A 23763-nucleotide genomic window follows, 5' to 3' on the forward strand; every position below is an offset into this window, starting at 1 on the left:
TGAATAAAGAAGTCATTCAGGGAGAGGAGGGAGGCTCAAGAGAGGGGATATATGGGTAATTATGACTGATTCACGTAGTTGGAGGGCAGAAACCAACACAACATTGTAAAGCAATTTTCCTCCAATTAATAAAAAGAAGTCATTCAATAAATGTCCACTCATCTGAAAGACAGAAATCATGACCTTTTTGAAGGTTCTTCAAGTCCTGAAAAGTATCATTACTGCAATGAAGAAGGCAGGCAAGGTTTCAACAAACTCTGCTTTTAATTCAAGTTGCAACAGTCACAGGGGAAAGCCTTATGCCTGGGAGAACTCTCACAGCACTCAGTCTGGTTTGTGGGTACACAGGCTCCAGTCTGCTGACTAACCCCTTGTTTTTAATAGCACAAGTTCCCAGTGTTCTAAATTTCAACTTTGCATATGCTTTTCAAAGTCATATAAACCATGTTTTCAAAATCCTACGGTCATGTTATGGCTAAATTCCATAACTCACTATCTTCCACAGTGCTTTTGACTTATAAAATATGCATCTTTAGCCTAGAATTCCTTCCTAACCACCAGATCAGCATATTCAACTGGATCTTGGCTATCTATCTGTATTTTCAAAGGTGTGCAAATGCAACATGTCCCTAACTACTACCCGTTTCCCCCCCAATATATTCTTTCTCCTATATTTTCCTTCCAAGCAAACAGTAATACCCCTACTAAAAGCCTAGAAGTCATCCTTTAACCACTTCTTCGCATCTTTAATTTAATTGATCATTTCTTCACTAATCTCTCTCAAATTCATCTAAGTCTTCCTAGCACCTCTGACACTATCTTAATTTGAAAGCTTTGCCCATATTTGTCATTCATTCTCCTCCTTCTCCTGACTCAACCCTGGGAAGCCTCCCAGACCATCCTAGTCTAGGTTAAGTGCCCCCTCTTAGGTGACCCCCTAGGGCTATGCACTCCTCAGCTACACCCTAGGAAATGCTCCACTTAGATGGTTCACCCATCAGATCTCAAGTTTCTTGAAGAAAAAAACTGTCTTATTCTTTGCAATCACATTCCCTAGTATCCAGAGACTCAATAAGTACTTCTTAAATAAATGATGAATAAACTCACAAAGCTAAGCTTCTATACTGCTAAATATCCAACCCACTCAATTACATAAAGTTAGGTAGAATGATCTCTAAAAATCACATTCTTAATTTCTGTGTCAGCCAGTATATAAGCGGACATTAAAATCTGGACTGTATTTTTTTTCAAGTAGCATATCATTAATTCCAAAGAAATCCAAAGATCAAAGCTACAGTGAAAAGTAAAACGTTAACTGCATAGGGAAAATACTACTAGAAAGAAGAAGCATCCAATAACTGCAGACTCAGAGTAAGGAATTAAATACTACATCAACATTAGAGAAGGAGTATAACTTGCCATTTTGATTCAATGAAAAAACAGTAATTTTTATTTTCTTTGAAAAAGACATGTAACTCCTCTGGGATGTATACATCTCATAATGTAAAGAATATATTTTTCTTCTAGCATGTTTAATGTTGAAATGTCTGCTTTTTTAAATCAGTCACTTGACAGTTTTATAAAAAATCTGGTATGGAAAAAGTGGCTTTGGAGTCAGACTTGACTAAAATGCAACAAATGCCAAAACTTGGGAAAGCTGTTTAACTTCATGAAGTGTTAATTTCTAATTTGTAAATTGTGATTAATATCTATCTCATAGAAGATAATTGATAAATAAGGACTGGAATGCAAAAGCAGGAAGTCAAGAAACACCTGGAGTAATAGGCAAATTTGGCCTTGGAGTACAGAATGAAGCAAGGCAAAGACTAATAGAATTCTGCCACTGGTCATAGCAAACACCCTCTTCCAACAAAACAAGAGAAGACTCTACACATGGACATCACCAGATGGTCAACACCGAAATCAGATTGATTATATTCTTTGCAGCCAAAGATGGAGAAGCTCTATACAGTTAGCAAAAACAAGACCGGGAGCTGACTGTGGCTTGGATCGTGAACTCCTTATTGCCAAATTCAGACTGAAATTGAAGAAAGTGGAGAAAACCACTAGACCATTCAGGTATGACCTAAATCAAATCCCTTACGACTATACAGTGGAAGTGAGAAATAGATTTAAGGGACTAAATCTGATAGAGTGCCTGATGAACTATGGATGGAGGTTCGTGACATTGTACAGGAGACAGGAATCAAGACCATCCCCAAGAAAAAGAAATGCAAAAAAGCAAAATGGTTGGCTGAGGAGGCCTTACCAATAGCTGTGAAAAGAAGGGAAGTGAAAGGCAAAGGAGAAAAGGAAAGATATAAGCATCTGAATGCAGAGTTCCAAAGAATAGCAAGAAGAGATAAGAAAGCCTTCCTCAGTGATCAATGCAAAGAAATAGAGGAAAATAACAGAATGGGAAAGACTAGAGATCTCTTCAAGAAAATCAGAGATACCAAAGGAACATTTCATGCAAAGATGGGCTCGATAAAGGACAGAAATGGTATGGACCTAACAGAAGCAGAAGATATTAAGAAGAGGTGGCAAGAATACACAGAAGAACTGTACAAAAAAGATCTTCATGACCAAGATGATCACGATGGTGTGATCACTCACCTAGAGCCAGACATCCTAGAATATGAAGTCAAGTGTGCCTTAGGAAGCATCACTATGAACAAAGCTAGTGGAGGTGATGGAATTCCAGTTGAGCTATTCCAAATCCTGAAAGATGATGCTGTGAAAGTGCTGCACTCAATATGCCAGCAAATTTGGAAAACACAGCAGTGGCCACAGGACTGGAAAAGGTGAGTTTTCATTCCAATCCCAAAGAAAGGCAATGCCAAAGAATGCTCAAACTACCACACAATTGCGCTCATCTCACATGCTAGTAAAGTAATGCTTAAAATTCTCCAAGCCAGGCTTCAGCAATACATGAACTGTGAACTTCCAGATGTTCAAGCTGGTTTTAGAAAAGGCAGAGGAACCAGAGATCAAATTGCCAACATCCGCTGGATCATGGAAAAAGCAAGAGAGTTCCAGAAAAACATCTATTTCTGCTTTATTGACTATGCCAAAGCCTTTGACTGTGTGGATCACAATCAACTGTGGAAAATTCTGAAAGAGATGGGAATATCAGACCACCTGACCTGCCTCTTGAGAAACCTATATGCAGGTCAGGAAGCAACAGTTAGAACTGGACATGGAACAACAGACTGGTTCCAAATAGGAAAAGGAGTACGTCAAGGTTGTATATTGTCACCCTGCTTATTTAACTTATATGCAGAATACATCATGAGAAACTCTGGGCTGGAGGAAGCACAAGCTGGAATCAAGATTGCCGGGAGGAATATCAATAACCTCAGATATGCAGATGACACCACCTTTACGGCAGAAAGTGAAAAAGAACTAAAGAGCCTCTTGATAAAAGTGAAAGAGGAGAGTGAAAAAGTTGACTTAAAACTCAACATTCAGAAAATTAAGACCATGGTAACTGGTCCCATCACTTCATGGCAAATAGACGTGGAAACAGTGGAAACAGTGCCTGACTTTATTTTTCTGGGCTCCAAAATCACTGCAAATGGTGATTGCAGCCATGAAATTAAAAGACGCTTACTCCTTGGAAGGAAAGTTATGACCAACCTAGAGAGCCTATTGAAAAGCAGAGATATTACTTTGTCACAAAGGTCCGTGTAGTCAAGGCTATGGTTTTTCCAGTGGTCATGTATGGATGTGAGAGTTGGATTGTGAAGAAAGCTGAGTGCTAAAGAATTGATGCTTTTGAACTGTGGTGCTGGAGCAGACTCTTGAGAGTCCCTTGGACTGCAAGGAGATCCAACCAGTGCATTCTGAAGGAGATCAGTCCTGGGTGTTTATTGGAGGACTGATGTTGAAGCTGGAACTCCAGTATTTTGGCCACCTCATGTGAAGAGCTGACTCATTGGAAAAGACCCTGATGCTGGGAAAGATTGAAGGCAGGAGGAGAAGGGGATGACAGAGGATGAGATGGTTGGATGGCATCACTGACTCGATGGACATGGGTTTGGGTGGACTTCGGGAGCTGATGATGGACAGGGAGGCCTGGTGTGCTGTGGTTCATGGGGTCGCAAAGAGTTGGATACGATTGAGCAACTGAAGTGAACTGAGCTGAACTGAATGCAGAGTAAATGCGTTATAAATATTATAGTTTCTCCAACTATCTTCTCTCTTTTTTAATTGAAGAACAGTTGATTTAGAGTATTATGTTAGTTTCAGGTGTACAACACAGTAATTCAGTACACAGCTTGTACTCCACTTAAACTTACTATAAAATAATGGCTATATTTCCATGTGCTATATAATATATCCTCGTTTCTTTTTTATATTATACCTGGTAGTTAGTATGTCTTAATCCCATACTCCTATCTTGACCTCCCCTCTTCCCACTGGTAATTACTAGTGGTAACCACTAGTTCGTTGTATTTATTTGTGAGTCTATTTCTGTTTTGCTATATACATTCATTTCTTTTTTAGACTCAGTATATAAATGATGACATATACAGTATCTGTCTTTCTCTGACTTATTTCACTAAGCATAATACTCTCTAGACAATGTCAAGGTCTACTGACATTATTGCAAATGGCAGTAACTCATTCATTTTTACGGCTAAGTAACATGTAACTGCTCAGTTCTGTTGACAACAGGAAAGGATGTGGGGGACAGGGGCAAGGGATATATAAGAACTCCACTTTTCATTCAATTTCTACTGTTCTAAGGTTGCTACAGAAATGATATGTACATAGTTAATAAGAAGAAGATTTGCATAGTTCGAAAGAGCTGATACACCATCAACACATTATAACCTAAATACTTAAACATAAAAATACATTCCAGTTTTCTCCTCTTATCCTCAGTGAATGACATGCTGCTTTAACTAATAATCCACGTCGTAGGTTATGAGCACGTAACTTAAGCCGTTCCGAGTCTTCCACTGGTGTGCTCAGTTCTCCTGTCCCTGTAAACTTCATGCTAGTATACACCATTCCAATAAGCTGCCACTCTGTGGACTAGAGTAGCAGCTGCTTCTCATCCTCATCACCCTCTATCAAACCAACTAGATTCACAGTCAGGACAGACACATGGTTGAAGGATGATGGAATGAAAAAAAGGAATCTCTGGCAGCCATATAATTATAGAGATGCTTTTAAGATAAATATTTAAATTTTAATAACTGTACAAGCAATTCATGGTTAGAATGTTAGGATGAATGATTTCCTCTTTCCTAAAGAGAGGGCTTTCAATAATTCTTCATGTTTCACTTCAGAGAGGTTATTCCTAACCACTTTATATAAAGCAAACTCTCCCAATTCCTCTCTCATTACCCTACATTTATCACTTTCATGGCCCTTATCACCATCTCTTCTTTTTACATTCACTCACTGGAATATAAGCTTTATGAGGACTGGGATCTAATATTTCTCTTGCTCTATGCCAAGTACTTAGTAAACTTTCAGTATGTTTAATTCCTGAATAATGAAAACACTAAGGAAGAAAAATAGACAAGTAAAGACATTTCCCACATTCCAATCTGGTAATACAGACTCTTCATCCATACACTGAATAGGATATTTTAATGACATCATTTTCATTATATCATGCAGCACTGGTCTGTAGGGTAGTTCTGTAGTGTTGTGAAAATAGGGTCTGCCACGTTGTGTTTATGGGGTGTAATGAATGATTTTTTTTTCTTAATGAAAGATTTTGATGAGGAGGAAAGAAGAAAGTTGATATCCCAGAAGATATCCTATTCTTATAAGTGTATACACTTATTTAAAAACTCCTGCCATAGTTTTGTTTTTATAGTTAAAAATGATTATATTAATGACTATTACATATCATACTCTGCTTTCTTCTTAGTTTATATCTTCCTGGTTTATATTCTTAGTTTATACTCTTACTTTGCAAGGTAAGAATTATCATCATTCAATTGATGAAGAAAACTGAAGGTCAGAGAGATTAAGTAAAATAACTTGATATGGCCTACAACTTATAAAAGAAATGAACATTCAAACTTAGGTCAGTCTACCTGACTCCAGAAGTTGCGATTTTTCCATAGGGCAAAACAGCCTGCCTTTGTTCTAACAGAGACTTAATTTCATAAAACTCGTACTTCTCTGCATGTTGCTAAGTTTCGGATATGGAATGTACATCCATATTCCAAACTATATGCAGTGGTGCCCGTGGGAAAGTCATTCCATTTCTTGGTTCATAGTGTTCATGCATGCGTGCTAAGTTGCTCGAGTTGTGTTCGACTCTTTGCAACCCACTGGACTGCAGCTTGCCTGGCTCCTCTTTTCATGGGATTCTCCAGGGGCAAGAATACTGGAGTGGGTTGCCATGCCCTCCTCCAGGGGATCTTCCCAACCCAGGGATTGAATCTGTGTCTCTTATGTCTTCTGCAGGTGGGTTCTTTACCACTAGAGCTACCCAGGAAGCCTGGTTCATAAAACCTCATGTAATTCGTATGTTAGACCTGCTAAAGCAACTATTTCCGTAATACAGATGCTTCTGAGACCATTCTTTGAGGAACAGACATAGAGACATAGTTTAAATTCCCACATATTTTAATACTTAAAAGCAGAAGGAAGGAGTTTGATTCATTGATATAATACTTTTTCATGTAGAGGAAACTACATGTCTTATTTGACTTGATTTTAAAAAATTCTCCCTCTGGCCCTTAGGAAGCTTTAGTCAATAGTTTTAACAGATGTAGAAAGGGATGGGACATTCCAACAAGAAGAATGTAATCATCAGTACTTGCCATGAATAGAAAGTCTGCTGCTGCTGCTGCTGCTGCTGCTGCTGCTGCGTCGCTTCAGTCGTGTCCGACTCTGTGCGACCCCAGAGACGGCGGCCCTCCAGGCCCCCCCGTCCCTGGGATTCTCCAGGCAAGAACACTGGAGTGCTTTGCCATTTCCTTCTCAAATACATGAAAGTGAAAAGTGAAAGTGAAGTCGCTCAGTCGTGTCCGACTCTTAGCGACCCCATGGACTGCAGCCTACCAGGCTGCTCCATCCATGGGATTTTCCAGGCAAGAGTACTGGAGTGGGGTGACATTGCGTTCTCTGATAGAAAGTCTACTAACTGTTAAATAGTTTACTTTAAATAAGTGATGTGAGCATACTTTAAATAAATGATGTGTAAGTAAACTCCAATACAAGAGATGAGAACATTCTCTGTAATCTGGAAACCACACTCCCTGGCCTACAGGGCCTGAACTTGGAACTGCTACTCCAAGCCTCAAGAACATTCCAAGTGCTGTCTGATATGATTGTGGCCAAAACATCAAAGAAGGAAAGATCTGTTGGGAAAACCTTTCAGCTTCTTCCCTGGTATACTAGGGTTTTACAGAAACACAATATAATCCCTACACTTCCAAGGACACTGGGACAAACGGTTCCAATAATTAAGCTACAAAATGGTAACCATAATCACTTGGGATTCTGTAAGTCTGACACTGGAAGAGATTGTGCCGCCAGAAAGCATCATGATGCCGAATGTTAGAGCTCCTAACTTCTGTGGCAGCTATATTGGTTCATGTACAATTAGGGCTGTGCAAGTTGGTATGTGTTGGTATCATAAAATGGAGGATCAACATTGCCATACAAGCCTATTCAGATATCTGACAAAAGCCAGGATAGGTGGCTGATGGAAGAAAGCACACTCCTTCTACTACAGTCTCTGTACAGCTTTTCAACCTCGTGCTTTTCTTCTCTTTTTTTGGAACGCACACAAGAAATGAGGTGAAACTGCATACTGATCTAGCTGCAAGGAAGCTGAGGACAGGGAGAATTCACTCACACAGAAACCTGTGGGTGTCCTTTTACAACATGCTGCCAAACAGTGTGTGGAACGCTACCAGAGTTCAGCATCTGAATGTTCACTTGCTCTTATTTATATAAAACTCTCCTTCTTGCATTCATATCAGTAAATGCAGCTTGGACTTCTTCTTAAAGAATTTTAAGTTAATAATAAATGACCTTGGGACCATTAAAAAATTCTCAGAAATCTTTATACCTATCTTTAAATATTGGCATTCTGGTATTCAAATATGTAGTGCCAGACTTTTCCTCTTATCATAAATTTTCATTTACAAGGCCATGGCAACAATCCTAATGAAGATTAATTACTTCAGTACATTCCATAAAATCTGCCCAGCTTCCTTCTGATGGTGAAGGCTTCCACATATAGAAATGGAACTGAAAATGTATCATGTCCTTAAGATGTCTCTTTTCTAGCTGCTTGGTACTAGAAACAGATTTGCAAAAACAATTTAGTCAAAGAAAATATTGATTGGCTCAGCATTCACTACAAATATAACTGTAAGAGCAGAAGATAACCTCTTAGATCAGAATTCTAATAATCAGAAAAGGTTGGGGATTGTGAGAGGGCAACAGCAGGCAGGGGATTGCAATCACATGTACATGTTTCCTTCTAAAAAACACACAACATCATTTGAGATGGGCAAAAAGTTTGGCTCCCCCATCTCACAATAAACATGTTTGAGATTCCCCTAAAGTTCATCCATCAAGTCCAGGTTAAGAAGCTCTGCTCTGTTGGAATTTAGAAGACATACATAATGATTTCTCTTCTCCCAGATTAAAAAGTTTAAACATTCACAAGAGTTCAGTTTATATTATGGATTTATCTTGCTACTAATCTGTATGTACAACATTTCTGCTCCCCAAAAACACATTAGCTTTTCTCCTCAAACTACTTTCACTGATTAGTTTTTAATATTCATGATCATCATCTACCCAATCATGTCCCCAGTGTTCTAACTATCTGGCGAAATTAAGTTTTACACTTTCATCTTACTCTTCATTAGTCCTTCAAATGATTTTAAGAGACAGAAAACCCAATGTTCAACAAAGTTATCCATTAAAGAATTACTTACAATAGCAAAAACAAAACAAAACCAAATAACAAGAATCAAAAAAGTAAAAATGGATACAACCTAAAATTCTAAAAGAGGAATGGATAAGGAAAATGATGTAATATAGTCGTTGACATTAATGTATTCTACATGAAGCACTGTGAAATGAAAAAAAGGGTGACATCACTCTCAAGGATGGTCCTAAGAAAGTGTCATTTTCAACAGTCTTTTCAGTGAAAGCAAAGTTGCCATGCAACATCATCAGGGCAGAAATCAAGAGAACCCTTAGAGGTGTTTCATCACCCTTAAGAGATGGTTCATTCTGGTCTCATGGCATCCTCAGCCATTCACCCAACTTCTTAGAGATCCTGCACTTCTGAAACATGGCAAACCTACCGCTGCCATTGAGTAACAGTTATTCAGTGGTGGCTAAATGACAGAGGAGTAGAACACATAGGGTTAAAACCTGAGAGTTTTATTTACTGCACTGTTTCTAGCTTTGGGCTGCCCTGGTGGCTTAGCTGGTAAAGAATCTGCTTGCAATGCGGGAGACCTGGGTTCAACCACTGGGTTGGGAAGATCCCCTGGAGAAGGGAATGGCTACCCACTCCAGTATTCTGGTCTGGAGAATTTCATGGACTGTATAGTCCATGGGGTAACAAAGAGTCGGACACAGCTGAGCGACTTTCATTTTCATGCTTCTGCTCAATAATTGTAGGAACAAGTAAGGTCAAACTAGGAGCTTCTTAAATACTGTATTTCTTAAAATATGTCTTCCCTTTCCCAACTCTAATCCAAGAAAATAATACCTTCCCTTCCTCAGTGGGTATCAACCTTTCCCTTAAGAGTCTGAAGACAAAAAAATACTGCCTTCTCACCCGCTACACCCTGCTTACTCCCTGCCTCCCTGCTATCCCAACAATCTGCCTTGGAAGTTTCTCCATTTATGCTTTACATCACAACAGGATATGTTTTTGTTTCAGGGCAGTGGCAAAAGGGAGAAAGACAAAAGGAATAAAATTTAAAGAAAGTCAAGTAAATTAACTCATCATTCATAACTCACTAAGTTATGATAAAAGCTCTATGAAATCTGATAGGTCATGAACTTTGTATTTCACAAAGAAGAGATGATTGAGATTTTCTCTTGAAAGTTGCTAGGCATATTGGAATCAGGGATATACCTCCTGAAGTTAAAAAGAATAAAAGGAAAGAATGGCAGTCACATAATAAAGTCATTAATAATATCATTAAGCTGAGCCAACGTCTTTCCATATCTACCACCCACATCTAGATTCACCAGTGAATAGTGGTTCAAGTAAGTGAAAACTATAGCCAGTCCTATTTAACAATCACCTAGACTCTGAGTAAGAAAAAAATCCCTTCAAAAATCATCCCCTATATTTAGCACTTATGATTCCACCAATTTATATAAAATGCATAATGTGCAACACCCAGCCCCAAATAAAACCAGTTTAGAAAGGAAAATGCTTTCTGGGAATTTTCCTTCTCCCCAAATTTATCTTTGATGTATACATATTTCTTTTCCTGGTAAAAAAGTCTCCCACATATAAAGAAAGCTGACTGTAAAGTCTTAGAAGGGTATTTGCTGGGCAAAATTTATTTAAGAGTTATCACAGAACAACACTAAGAGAAACCATATAGATTAAAGTAGTGCATCTCCTTCAAGTAAGAGATAACTTTTAAAGATGGGCAAGTTCACTCAGAAACAGAAAACTAGCATAAAACAGATTTTTAAAACAAAACAAAACCCCCAACAAATGAAAAAAAAAAAAAAAGACAAAAATCCTTGATCAGCCTTTTGATTTAGAGCTGTGTCAGACTAAGCAAAAAGAATAGCTAATTATATTAGATGTGAAAATTTACCTTGTACAAGAAAAGGTTATCAATCCATACAAAGGTTTTTATGTCTAAATTATGCCAACAGTCTCACTACAAATTACACATGTGAGAGATCTTAGACCACCTAAAATAATCTACCAAATACCCTACCACATAACAATATAAAGCAATCTGCCTTAGCCAGAGACTGTGGTCTGTGAAGAAAACATTGACACAGTGCAGTCTAATCACAAACTTTTTCACTTTCCCTTTTTTGTTTGAAAAATATTAAGATTATAAATATTAAAAACTTAATTTGACTGGATAATGAATATCTGGAACATCCAGCTGCTTCTTTTCCTTAGTATTCAATACTTTACAAATTTTCATATCATTAGCAATCCACATGAAGATGGCCATAAACCAAACATGATGAATGCTACAAGATATATAAAAATTAATCTTACATTACATGTTCAGAACCAAATTTCTCTCAGCTTGTGAGGCACAGCTAAAAGGAACACATTTATTAACAGAAGAATTTAACTGGAATACGGTTAAAGTTACTTGTCTCACTTCAAAGGCCATTCGGTTCAGTCACTCAGTCGTGTCCAGCTCTTTGCGACCCCATGGACTGCAGCACGCCAGGCCTCCCTGTCCATCACCAATTCCTGGAGTTTACCCAAACTCATGTCCATTAAGTCAGTGATGCCATCCAACCATCTCACCCTCTGTCGTTCCCTTCTCCTCTCGCTCTCAATCTTACCCCGCATCAGGGTCTTTTCAAAAGAGTCAGCTCTTTGTATCAGGTGGCCAAAGTACTGGAGTTTCAGTTTCAACATCAGTCCTTCCAATGAACACCTAGGACTGATCTCCTTTAGGATGGACTGGTTGGATCTCCTTGCAGTCCAAGAGACTCTCAAGAGTCTTCTCCAACACCGCAGTTCAAAAGTATTAATTCTTCTGTGCTCAGCTTTCTTTATAAGGCAATTTACCCTTCTCCCTGCTCTCTTATAACAAACTCAATTCAGGTTTAGCTGAGCCATCACGCCCTTCAGGAAGCTATTTCTAGTTTGCCAAGCCCAAGACTTAGGCACATCATTTTCAGGCTTACCTACTCCTCTCCCCATCACCTCTGCCAGTGCACAAATCACAGTACTTAACTAACATGCTGGTTTGTAATTGCTTGTTTATCCATCTGTAACCGTCACTAAACTAAAAGGTCTGTCAAAGCTCGGAAAGTATTTTTCTTGCTTAATGTTTTATCCTCTGTACCTGCACTATGCCTGGCACAGGATAGGTACAAAAAAAATTCTCAGTTGAAAGAACGCATGGAGGAAATGTGACAAGAAGCCAGAGATTACAGATCAAGAAGATATTTTTAACTCTTAAGCAATCAGGATGTGATTTAAATAAAGCAAAAAGTTCTTTCTGCAGCTCTTAGCATCACATATAGAAGCTTGTCAAAACGTTTATTATGAAAGCAGTATAACTCTACTCTATGAACTATTTTGAAGATAAAAAAAATGAAAAATCATTTATAAATACAAAGATAATTGCAAGCAATATTTGAGGTCTTATGTCCTCAAAAAGTATAAAAAATCTGTATCAAAACTCACTGGAGAATTGAAAGAGACACGTGTACCCCAATGTTCATCACAGCACTGTTTATAATAGCCAGGACATGGAAGCAACCTAGATGTCCATCAGCAGATGAATGGATAAGAAAGCTGTGGTACATATACACAATGGAGTATTACTCAGCCATTAAAAAGAATACATTTGAGTCAGTTCTAATGAGGTGGATGAAACTGGAGCCTATTATACAGAGTGAAGTAAGCCAGAAAGAAAAACACCAATACAGTATACTAACGCATATATATGGAACTTAGAAAGATGGTAATGACAACCCTGTATGCGAGACAGCAAAAGAGACACAGATGTATAGAACAGTCTTTTGGACTCTAGGTGGGGCGGGGGCGGGGGGGGGGATGATTTGGGAGAATGGCACTGAAGCATGTATAATATTATATAAGAAACGAATCGCCAGTCCAGGTTTGATGCAGGATACAGGAAGCTTGGGGCTGGTGCACTAGGATGACCCAGAGGGATGGTATGGGGAGGGAGGTGGGAGGGGGGTTCAGGATGGGGAACATGTGTACACCCATGGCGGATGCATGTTGATGTATGGCAAAACCAATACAATATTGTAAAGTAAAAAAACAAAAACAAAAACAAAACACTGGAGATAAGAATACATGATTCCATGTAACTCCCAGGAGACCAATGAATTCTCTGATGTCACAAAGTCCACAGCAACAAAGAGCCAGGTTTTCTACCAAATTGTTCTATTTTTAATAACAGTAACAACAAGAAATCCTAGCATTTTATACTAATTCTACCTATGCTAATTCTATAGAAGGAATCAGAAATGAAAGCCACCGAGTAAAACACAGCCTGGACCAATTGTAAGATGGAAGAAGAAGAAAAGAAAAGAAATCAGAGATCATCAAAGCAAGCTCTCTCTTCCTTACCTAGTTTTAAAAACAGCACACAAAAGTTCAGAGCTGCCAATGGAGTTCAGGCATCTGCTACTGACTAGCCAGCTGACATTCTTCTATACGATAGGTAGATTACCCACTCCCTATATTTCATAGCTCTGTTTCTGTGGATAAATGGAGCTATTAACAGCAGCATTTATTTTTAAAATCCCTCAAAAGGAACTAAGGGTCATATAATTGAGCATACTATAAGCAAGACATCTTTTTGTCATGAGAATTTAAAGGAGCTGATTCATGTATCAGAATCTCTTTTGAATTTCAGTGATAGAAATGACAATTCTGATAATTCTAGAGAGGGTTAAGGAGGGTTTAAATTCTACTGTGGCTAAATACCAAGCTGAGAAGGACAGATGTACAGACTCTTTAAAATTCTATCAGATCTTCCTGAAGAGGAATTATTGATCCCAAGGTCAGTTGTCCTCCACTAAATGTGGCTCTCCTTTGCCTGTTTCCTACAAGTGTCTTTCCAAGTAGAGAGACCAAATCGTTACTTGAGCTGAATATCTATGAGTGTCACCAAAGTGAAGGTAAAAGAAATACACAAAGGGAACTTTCAAAGAAATTAGCTTGTACTATTTAGTTTGGGACTAAAAGCCACTTTCTAACCGGTATATCCAGCCCCATACAAACTTGTATCTGAAAATGATAATTAATATCCAGAGAACAGTGGCAGTGAGGGTGACCAAGAGGCGGGAACACTAGCTGTTGCTGCAATTATTGAGTAGAAGCTAGAAACTGTGAACCAAATAAACCCGGTGAACAAGCCAGGAGGATCATCTAAAGCTAATGTCACAAAATCTTAGCATTTAGTCATGTTCATGAGAGGCAAAGAAACCAAGATATAGCAAAACTGAACAATACAGGGAGATTGTATTGGTGCTATCATTACGCACAGCAGAAGCAATTACTACTGTCAAAATTCTAGTGCAGTGTGAATTTACTTGTGAATACCTTCTCTTATTTAAAACAATGTGGTTGTTAGTTTACATGTATCTTTATTCATTGCCACTAAAGTAATTTCAAGAGAGAAGAGAAAATGAGAGTGTAAGTTTCCCATGCAGACTATTACTTGCAAATTACCCTAAACCTTGCCCTCTAGACCAGGAATGGAAAACAGGTTTTATCTTGTATACTGATCCCAAATGATTGATGGCCCTGTCTGAGAAGGACTGCTAGGGCTAAATGGACAGAATACAAAGCCCACCTTGGATGAGGGACTGGGCAATTAAGGCACTAGTGATACGTTCTGCCATTCTGGGGTTTAGTCCACTGGTTGTCCAACTGTGACAGAATTTCCTCCCCGAAGGATATCTGGCAATGTCTGAGAATAATCCTTATCTCAACTGAGGAGGTGCTAGTGGTAGAGGATGATGCTAAACAGTCTACAGCCACCCCAAACCCCTCAAAACAAAGACTCATCTGGGCCACAATGTCAGCAGTGCTGAGGCTGGGAAACCATGGTCCAGTCAATCTATCCTATTAGTCCATGGATCAGATCTTCAGTCAAATAACATTACATTTGTCTCGATATAGTTTTCCTGAGCTATCTCTCCTAATGCCTGAGTAATTCTACATAAGCTGATTGGAGTCTTAGAACCAAGGAATCAATTTGATTCTGGCAGATTACACTGATCTGTCCTTAACTTGTACTGTGATCACAGACAAATTATTTTATCCTTTGAAAGCTCGTTTTTTTCATCTGAGAGGAGGCGGTTGGACTAGACAATTACTGTGCTCATACAGAAGATGAAACTTCTAGGAAGCCCCTAAAGGCACTAATGGAATAAAGGCTTTGTTGATATTCTTTTCAACAAAAGATAATTTCTCTTTGGCCTAAAACCAAAGTTTTGCAATTCCTTTCAATCTCTGCTAGTGTAGTTTCCAGTTATGCCTGCACTTAAAACTATTTTAATTTTTACATAATGCTTAAATATTTCCGATCTGGGGCTTTCCTGGTGGTGCAGTGGTAAAGAATCCACCTGCCGATGCAGGAGACATGAGTTTGATCCCTGATCCAAGACAATCCTACACACCATGAACCAGCTAAACCTGTGTACCACAACTGGTTCTCTAAAGCCCAGGAGCCACACTGTTGAATCCTGTGCACCCTAGAGCCTGTGCTCCACAGCAACAGAAGCCACCGCAGTGAGAAACCCGTCCACTGCAACGAAGAGTAGTGAAGACTGAGCACAGCCAAAACTAAACACATGAAATAACAAAAAAAATATTTCCCATCTAAACCCTTGCCACTGAATTAGATGCTTTGGCATCTCTCAAGGTATTCCTACTGTCTTGTCCATCACCACTACACTATCTGAACCTGGCTTCTTCCAGTTCTCCAACAACATATTCCATCATTTCTTGTCTCATTTAAGCTATTAGGATCAGTTGTATAGTTGCTTACCATTATACTTCTCTTTTACTCTATAAATCTCCTTCCTCAATTAATTAATCAATGCAACTATTTCAGGGCCTTTCTCTGTGCCTATTACATTAATGTTGGAGAGATGAGTAGAGACTGGAGCTGAATGTGTTGATATAAAAAGAGTTTCTGGCTACAAAGCATTTACAGGCTAATTAAAAGGATGAAATGTGAAACTATTAGAGAAAGTCATATTAACTAGGAGGTAGGAGAGAAATGTCACTAAGAAGGTAAGAAATGCCAAAAGAATGAAACGAAATGTCTGCTGTCTGAAGATTAAGGACAACTCAGAAGTTACCCAAAATGTTAGAAAAAAAATCCTTACAAATCAGATACAGAAGGACTGCTGTCATCTTACCAATGACTTCAAAAGTTGGCCCTATGTTTTCAAGTTATGTTAGAGAGATATGGAAAACATGGCCAAATAACAAACTGTAAGAACCAATTAAATTTCCCTTCAGAGAGAAAAATTACACAGAGCATTTGGAAGTTACTGATATAAAGTCATGTGTGTTAAAACCCCACCTATTGAAATGGAGATCCCAGAAATCACTCTGAAAGAAGGGCATTTATATAAGAATAAAAAGGGCAACAAATTTAACCATACTGATAGCTCATCAAGGTCTGGACATGTGCACCAAGAAACTCTGAAGCAGGTATTTACTCTTAGAGGTCAATTTCTAAAGATTAACATTATGCTCTGGACCTAAATTATTTAACCCTTATCATTTACATATTTTTTCTAAATCCTAACAAACTGTTTTCACCTGTGATGCTTCTTGGGTTAGGAGCACTACTATATCCATAACCGAGTTGTCCAACAGTAAAAATCTCAAGTTTCTGGCATCACATGGGAAGACTGCATTTTGGATGGGTCATTTTCACTATTATAAAATAATTCTATGTCTAGATGAGCACAGATTAAAATAAAGAGTAAATGAAATGATCTCGCTGTATCATTTCTCTAAGGGGATAATCTTTTTTGAGACCTCTTTATAATGCTTAAAGCCAGATTATATAGCTCTCTGGGGCCTATTTTTTTCAACTTCAAACTTTTCAGACTAGCACTTGAGGGGTTCCAACCAGTCTCCTCTCCCCTTCAATCACATTAACTTCATCCAGCATTAGTATCCTCCTTGTGCCTAAATAGGCTCATTGATTTAGAATGTCCATGCAGTTCAATTTTCTCAACTTCTAAATCAACAGAATTGCAATATAACCTAATACATCGTACTCTGAAAACAAGTGCTGAGCAGGTCATTCAATTCATTACATTTCTGCTTTTGGCATGGCAACAAATAAGTCCACATTTGAGAGAGGGCTGTTTACATATGAGTTGTCCATTATTTTATGTGTTTCTTACTTTTATATCAAAGAATGTGATTTAAAAATTCAGAGATAATTTTTAACAATAATCTCATCAGTAAATCGAAATAAAATCTTATCTCTGTTTGCAATAAATATATCCTAGTGGATCAAATACTTAAGCATAAAGATTCAAAAAGAGAGAGAAGAAAAGAATAGACCAAGAAAAAGATACAACTCTTTATCACCCATATATCTGTTAAACAGGTATGAACAGTAGAAGGGCCTCTAAAACAATGAGAAGAGCATGAGATATTTGTCTCCACACATCTTTTGAATTTATTAAAAGGAGAAGATTCCTAGTCTTAATGTTACCAACAGTAAAAACATACCTGATTTTATTTTCCATATCTTCACTATCTGACTCTTCAGAGCTTCTGTACTTATCTGGATCTGGAAGTGTGCTTGGATCAAATCCATCATCATCATCATCGCTCCAATCCAGAAAGGCTTCCTCTTCATCTCTAGCCTAAGAAAACACAAGGAAAACTGTGGTTTAAGAAAACAGCTGATAAATAAATAATAAATAAGTTTCTAGCCCCAAATAAATACTGCTAATTGAGATCCTCAAATTAGAAGTCTTCTATTCTGGTGAAGGCCTCTATGTGACTTTCAGAACCATAATCATCTGCACTGAGGGAAAAAAACCACATCATTTCAAAAGTAAAACAAAATATGATTCAAAAAGTAAATCATTATTAAGTCCCTTATATGCAATATAGGAAAAATTTGACAGTTTAATTACTTCCAAGTTACTCAACTATCAAGTAAATAAAAGTATAAAATAAATCTGTTTTAGTGCTCCTGTTCACTATGCAAATTTCAAGGCTACCAAAAATATTAGGTAAAGATATAAAAAGCCAAATGAGAGCATACAGGAACATTTGCCTGATAATTTTATAACCACAATAAGCCTTAAAATGACAATCAAATCTTTACAAGCTCATTAATAGTAAGGGACCTTCTAAATTCAAAGTAAGTATACAAAGTCACTAAGAACGATGAAAAAAAAATAGGATGAATACCAAGATACAGAAAGTTGAAACTATCCAGTTTCATAGTTTCATGTAAGTAGGTAGGTAGGCAGGCTTTTTTTACTTTGTTCTGCAATGGTTTATTTTTGTCAAAGACCAAAGTAATGCAAAATTAAAATAAATTTACTACACATTTTATGTAATGAACATCCCTTATAACAAATTTATCTTTGGCAAATTGGTTTTGTCACCTGGTAGATAAGAAATACAAACTAACATTGTCACATGCATTTATCAGATTATAAGCAGTAAGCAGGACTAAATAACAATTCTGGATTAATCTCTCTTACTGGGTACACTTTATAAATTTTCTTTACACCATATGATTCAATGATTCTTTGATTTCAAATGTTTACTGTTCTTTCTCAGAAACTGAGTAACGACTCAGAATATCACGGCTATTGACTGTGTAGGCCTCTACTGAAGCCTGAAGTCTGATAACACTTTTTGAACAGCTTTCCCTTGATAACCTCTAAACATAACAAAAGGAGGTAGAAGTAAAGAAAATAAGGATTAGTCACACTGTAAAAGTCCCTTATTGCTTTCCTGGTAAAATTCCCTGCTAAAAATAAAGGGTCTGGAAACAAGTATCAGAAGGGAAAAAGAAAAGGCTGCCCTTAGAGGCAGTAAGCAGCACACTCAACAACATATTACTATATGGTCCACTTGAAATAATCAAGGATATCAACAAAAACTGAATGTCATCATGTACTGAAGAACACTAATCTCCCAAGTTACAAGATATTCCAATTTTCCAGTCTGATGCTCTCAAAGGAATCTGCTATCTAAAAGGTGCAGACAGAGAATTACCAAAGTATTGTGTTGGCCAAAAAATTGGTTTGGGTTTTCTGAACAAACTATTTGGTCAACCCAATAAATCTTAAGCTTTTTTGGTCCAAAGAGCTTGTCTTAACGTGGATTATATCTAATATCATTTACTGTATTAGAAGTTTACACTCAGAATTTTAAAAAATTCATTAATTTAAAAGCAATAATAATAATCTCTGTATCACTATATATTAACATATGTTAACATAGTGTTTTATGAAAATAGCTACAAATTCCAAAACAAAAGAACTATGTTTTACATTTTAAACAAATCTCTTAATGTCTGGCTCAGAAGAAGGGTATTTGGATTCTTATATCTGCTTTTGTATTCAATATGTTGTTTTGGTTGAAATATATGCAGAAAATTCCAGTCTCTCAGAGATGGGAAAGGGAAAAGTCATTTAGTAGCCTTTTAAGATAGGTGTAGTTCTTTCTTCTCCTTTGATATTATACAATAAGTATCGATGAATGTCAGTTTCTTAAAAAGTCGTTCCAATGCGGAATCTGAAGCCATTATTAAGACACTTTCTACATCCTGTTACATTAAAATCCATAGGTCTACTTTGCACTTTGAATGAATCTTTTTTTAATCAGTGAATGATTTCATAACACTGTGCATTGGTCATTTGGAAAATAATGATTCACTAAAATATCCATGTCTTCCTTATGTGGTTCTTCAAACGTTAACACATTTCAAGTATACAATATTTTTTAAAATCATATTTCTTAATATTAATCAGTATCATTTAAAAATGTCTTTCAAAGTATTGGAAAGCTATTAGTGGATATAAGTTTTCCAAAATTCTCATTTTTTCCTAGTGGCATTATAGAGAATCTGCCTGCCAATGCAGGGAGATGCAGGAGACAGAGATTCGATCCCTGGGTCGGGAAGATTCCCCGGAGTAGGAAATGTCAACCCACTCCAGTATTCTTGTCTGGAAAATTCCATGGATAGAGGAGCCTAGCAGGCTACAGTCCATGGGATCACAAAGAGTTGGACATGACCGAGCACACAGCATAATTTTTTTCTTAAATGTTTGGGACTTTTCATTAGCAAGAAATAATTTCAGTTTTTTTTTTTCCCTTGACATGTAAGCAACAAATCTTGTTTTCCTCTGGCTGCTTTCAAAATTTTCTCTTTATCATAAAGCAGTTAGACTATGATGTGTCTAAGAAAGGTTTTCCTTTATATTCATCTTTCTTCAGGTTCTACAATCCTCTTAGATTCATCAATGCTTTACACTAAATTTGGGAAGCTTTGGCTATTATTTCTTCAAATATTTTTATGCCTCTTTCTCACCATTCCTTCCATGATTGCAAAACACTGCATATTAGACTACTTCACAGTTCTCTTAGTTTTGCTCATTTTTCTTCAGTCTTTTTTCTTTCTGTTCTTTGCAAAGGGTCATTTCTATTGAGGCACCAGGTCTGCTGCTATTGGTTTTTTTTTTTTCCTGACAATTTCAACCATTTTTCAGACCACCCAGCAAAAACTTTACAGTAATTGTGCTTTCAGGTCTAAGGCTACGTTTCTTTTTGTTTTGATTATATTTGTTTCCATCATTTCCATGGGTTATATTCCTGCTCTGGGGAGGCTACCTACCTGTTTATTCACATGTCTATATTTTCTTTTAATTCTTCAAACATGTTTTCTCTTAATCCTTTTACCATTTAAAATAGCTGCACTGAAATCTTTGATACATTCAAATCTGGGCTAACAAGAGTTTCCTTTTTTTTTTTTTTTTTAAATTTTTTTTTTTTTCCTCCCATACCATCCCTCTGGGTCGTCCCAGTGCACCAGCCCCAAGCATCCAGCATCGTGCATTGAACCTGGACTGGCATCTCGTTTCATACATGACATTTCACATGTTTCAATGCCATTCTCCCAAATCTTCCCACCCTCTCCCTCTCCCACAGAGTCCATAAGCCTGTTCTATACATCAGTGTCTCTTTTGCTGTCTCACATACAGGGTTATCGTTACCATCTTTCTAAATTCCATATATATGTGTTAGTATACTGTATTGGTGTTTGTCCTTCTGGCTTACTTCACTCTGTATAATAGGCTCCAGTTTCATCCACCTCATTAGAACTGATTCAAATGTATTCTTTTTAATGGCTGAGTAATACTCCATTGTGTATATGTATCACAGCTTTCTTATCCATTCATCTGCTGATGGACATCTAGGTTGCTTCCATGTCCTGGCTATTATAAACAGTGCTGCAATGAACATTGGGGTACACATGTCTCTTTCCCTTCTGGTTTCCTCAGTGTGTATGCCCAGCAGTGGGATTGCTGGATCATAAGGCAGTTCTATTTCCAGTTTTTTAAGGAATCTCCACACTGTTCTCCATAGTGGCTGTACTAGTTTGCATTCCCACCAACAGTGTAAGAGGGTTCCCTTTTCTCCACACCCTCTCCAGCATTTATTATTTGTAGACTTTTGGATTGCAGCCATTCTGACTGGTGTGAAATGGTATCTCATAATGGTTTTGATTTGCATTTCTCTGATAATGAGTGATGTTGAGCATCTTTTCATGTGTTTGTTAGCCATCTGTATGTCTTCTTTGGAGAAATGTCTATTTAGATCTTTGGCCCATTTTTTGATTGGGTCATTTATTTTTCTAGAGTTGAGCTGTAGGAGTTGCTTGTGTATTTTTGAGATTAGTTGTTTGTCGGTTGCTTCATTTGCTATTATTTTCTCCCATTCTGAAGGCTGTCTTTTCACCTTGCTAATAGTTTCCTTTGATGTACAGAAGCTTTTAAGTTTAATTAGGTCCCATTTGTTTATTTTTGCTTTTATTTCCAATATTCTGGGAGGTGGGTCATAAAGGATCCTGCTGTGATGTATGTCAGAGAGTGTTTTGCCTATGTTCTCCTCTAGGAGTTTTATAGTTTCTGGTCTTACATTGAGATCTTTAATCCATTTTGAGTTTATTTTTGTATATGGTGTTAGAAAGTGTTCTAGTTTCATTCTTTTACAAGTGGTTGACCAGATTTCCCAGCACCACTTGTTAAAGAGATTGTCTTTAATCCATTGTATATTCTTGCCTCCTTTGTCAAAGATAAGGTGTCCATATGTGCGTGGATTTATCTCTGGGCTTTCTATTTTGTTCCATTGATCAATATTTCTGTCTTTATGCCAGTACCATACTGTCTTGATAACTGTGGCTTTGTAGTAGAGCCTGAAGTCAGGTAGGTTGATTCCTCCAGTTCCATTTTTCTTTCTCAAGATCGCTTTGGCTATTCGAGGTTTTTTGTATTTCCATACAAATTGTGAAATTATTTGTTCTAGCTCTGTGAAGAATACTGTTGGTAGCTTGATAGGGATTGCATTGAATCTATAAATTGCTTTGGGTAGTATACTCATTTTCCCTATATTGATTCTTCCAATCCATGAACATGGTATATTTCTCCATCTATTAGTGTCCTCTTTGATTTCTTTCACCAGTGTTTTATAGTTTTCTATATATAGGTCTTTAGTTTCTTTAGGTAGATATATTCCTAAGTATTTTATTCTTTTTGTTGCAATGGTGAATGGAATTGTTTCCTTAATTTCTCTTTCTGTTTTCTCATTATTAGTGTATAGGAATGCAAGGGATTTCTATGTGTTGATTTTATATCCTGCTACTTTACTATAATCATTGATTAGTCCTAGTAATTTTCTGGTGGAGTCTTTAGGGTTTTCTATGTAGAGGATCATGTCATCTGCAAATAGTGAGAGTTTTACTTCTTCTTTTCCAATTTGGATTCCTTTTATTTCTTTTTCTGCTCTGATTGCTGTGGCCAAAACTTCCAAAACTATGTTGAATAGTAGTGGTGAAAGTGGGCACCCTTGTCTTGTTCCTGACTTTAGAGGAAATGCTTTCAATTTTTCACCATTGAGGATAATGTTTGCTGTGGGTTTGTCATATATAGCTTTTATTATGTTGAGGTATGTTCCTTCTATTCCTGCTTTCTGGAGAGTTTTTATCATAAATGGGTGTTGAATTTTGTCAAAGGCTTTCTCTGCATCTATTGAGATAATCATATGGTTTTTGTTTTTCAATTTGTTAATGTGGTGTATTACATTGATTGATTTGCAGATATTGAAGAATCCTTGCATCCCTGGGATAAAGCCCACTTGGTCATGGTGTATGATCTTTTTAATGTGTTGTTGGATTCTGATTGCTAGAATTTTGTTTAGGATTTTTGCATCTATGTTCATCAATGATATTGGCCTGTAGTTTCCTTTTTTTGTGGGATCTTTGTCAGGTTTTGGTATTAGGGTGATGGTGGCCTCCTAGAATGAGTTTGGAAGTTTACCTTCCTCTGCAATTTTCTGGAAGAGTTTGAGCAGGATAGGTGTTAGCTCTTCTCTAAATTTTTGGTAGAATTCAGCTGTGAAGCCGTCTGGACCTGGGCTTTTGTTTGCTGGAAGATTTTTGATTACAGTTTCAATTTCCGTGCTTGTGATGGGTCTGTTAAGGTTTTCTATTTCTTCCTGGTCGAGTTTTGGAAAGCTGTACTTTTCTAAGAATTTGTCCATTTCTTCCTCATTGTCCATTTTATTGGCATATAATTGTTGATAATAGTCTCTTATGATCCTTTGTATTTCTGTGTTGTCTGTTGTGATCTCTCCATTTTCGTTTCTAATTTTATTGATTTGATTTTTCTCCCTTTGTTTCTTGATGAGTCTGGCTAATGGTTTATCAATTTTATTTATCCTTTCAAAGAACCAGCTTTTGGCTTTGTTGACTAATTTTGACTATTGACTATTTTTTCTTGGCCATGGGTCACAATTTTCTGCTTAATTACATGTTT

General features: G+C 37.2%; 1 protein-coding gene across 1 annotated transcript in view; it reads right to left on the minus strand.

The window, feature by feature from the left end:
• DDX10 (DEAD-box helicase 10) overlaps positions 1-23763 on the minus strand; it is a 313415-nt gene that overhangs the window by 15103 nt on the left and 274549 nt on the right. The window contains exon 17 of the mRNA XM_070384255.1: positions 17432-17568. Within this exon, the coding sequence (XP_070240356.1) occupies positions 17432-17568 (137 nt within the window). The remainder of the gene's footprint in view (positions 1-17431; positions 17569-23763) is intronic.

The sequence above is a fragment of the Bos mutus genome, chromosome 15, assembly GCF_027580195.1.
Source record: "Bos mutus isolate GX-2022 chromosome 15, NWIPB_WYAK_1.1, whole genome shotgun sequence".
NCBI classification, from domain to species: Eukaryota; Metazoa; Chordata; class Mammalia; order Artiodactyla; family Bovidae; genus Bos; species Bos mutus.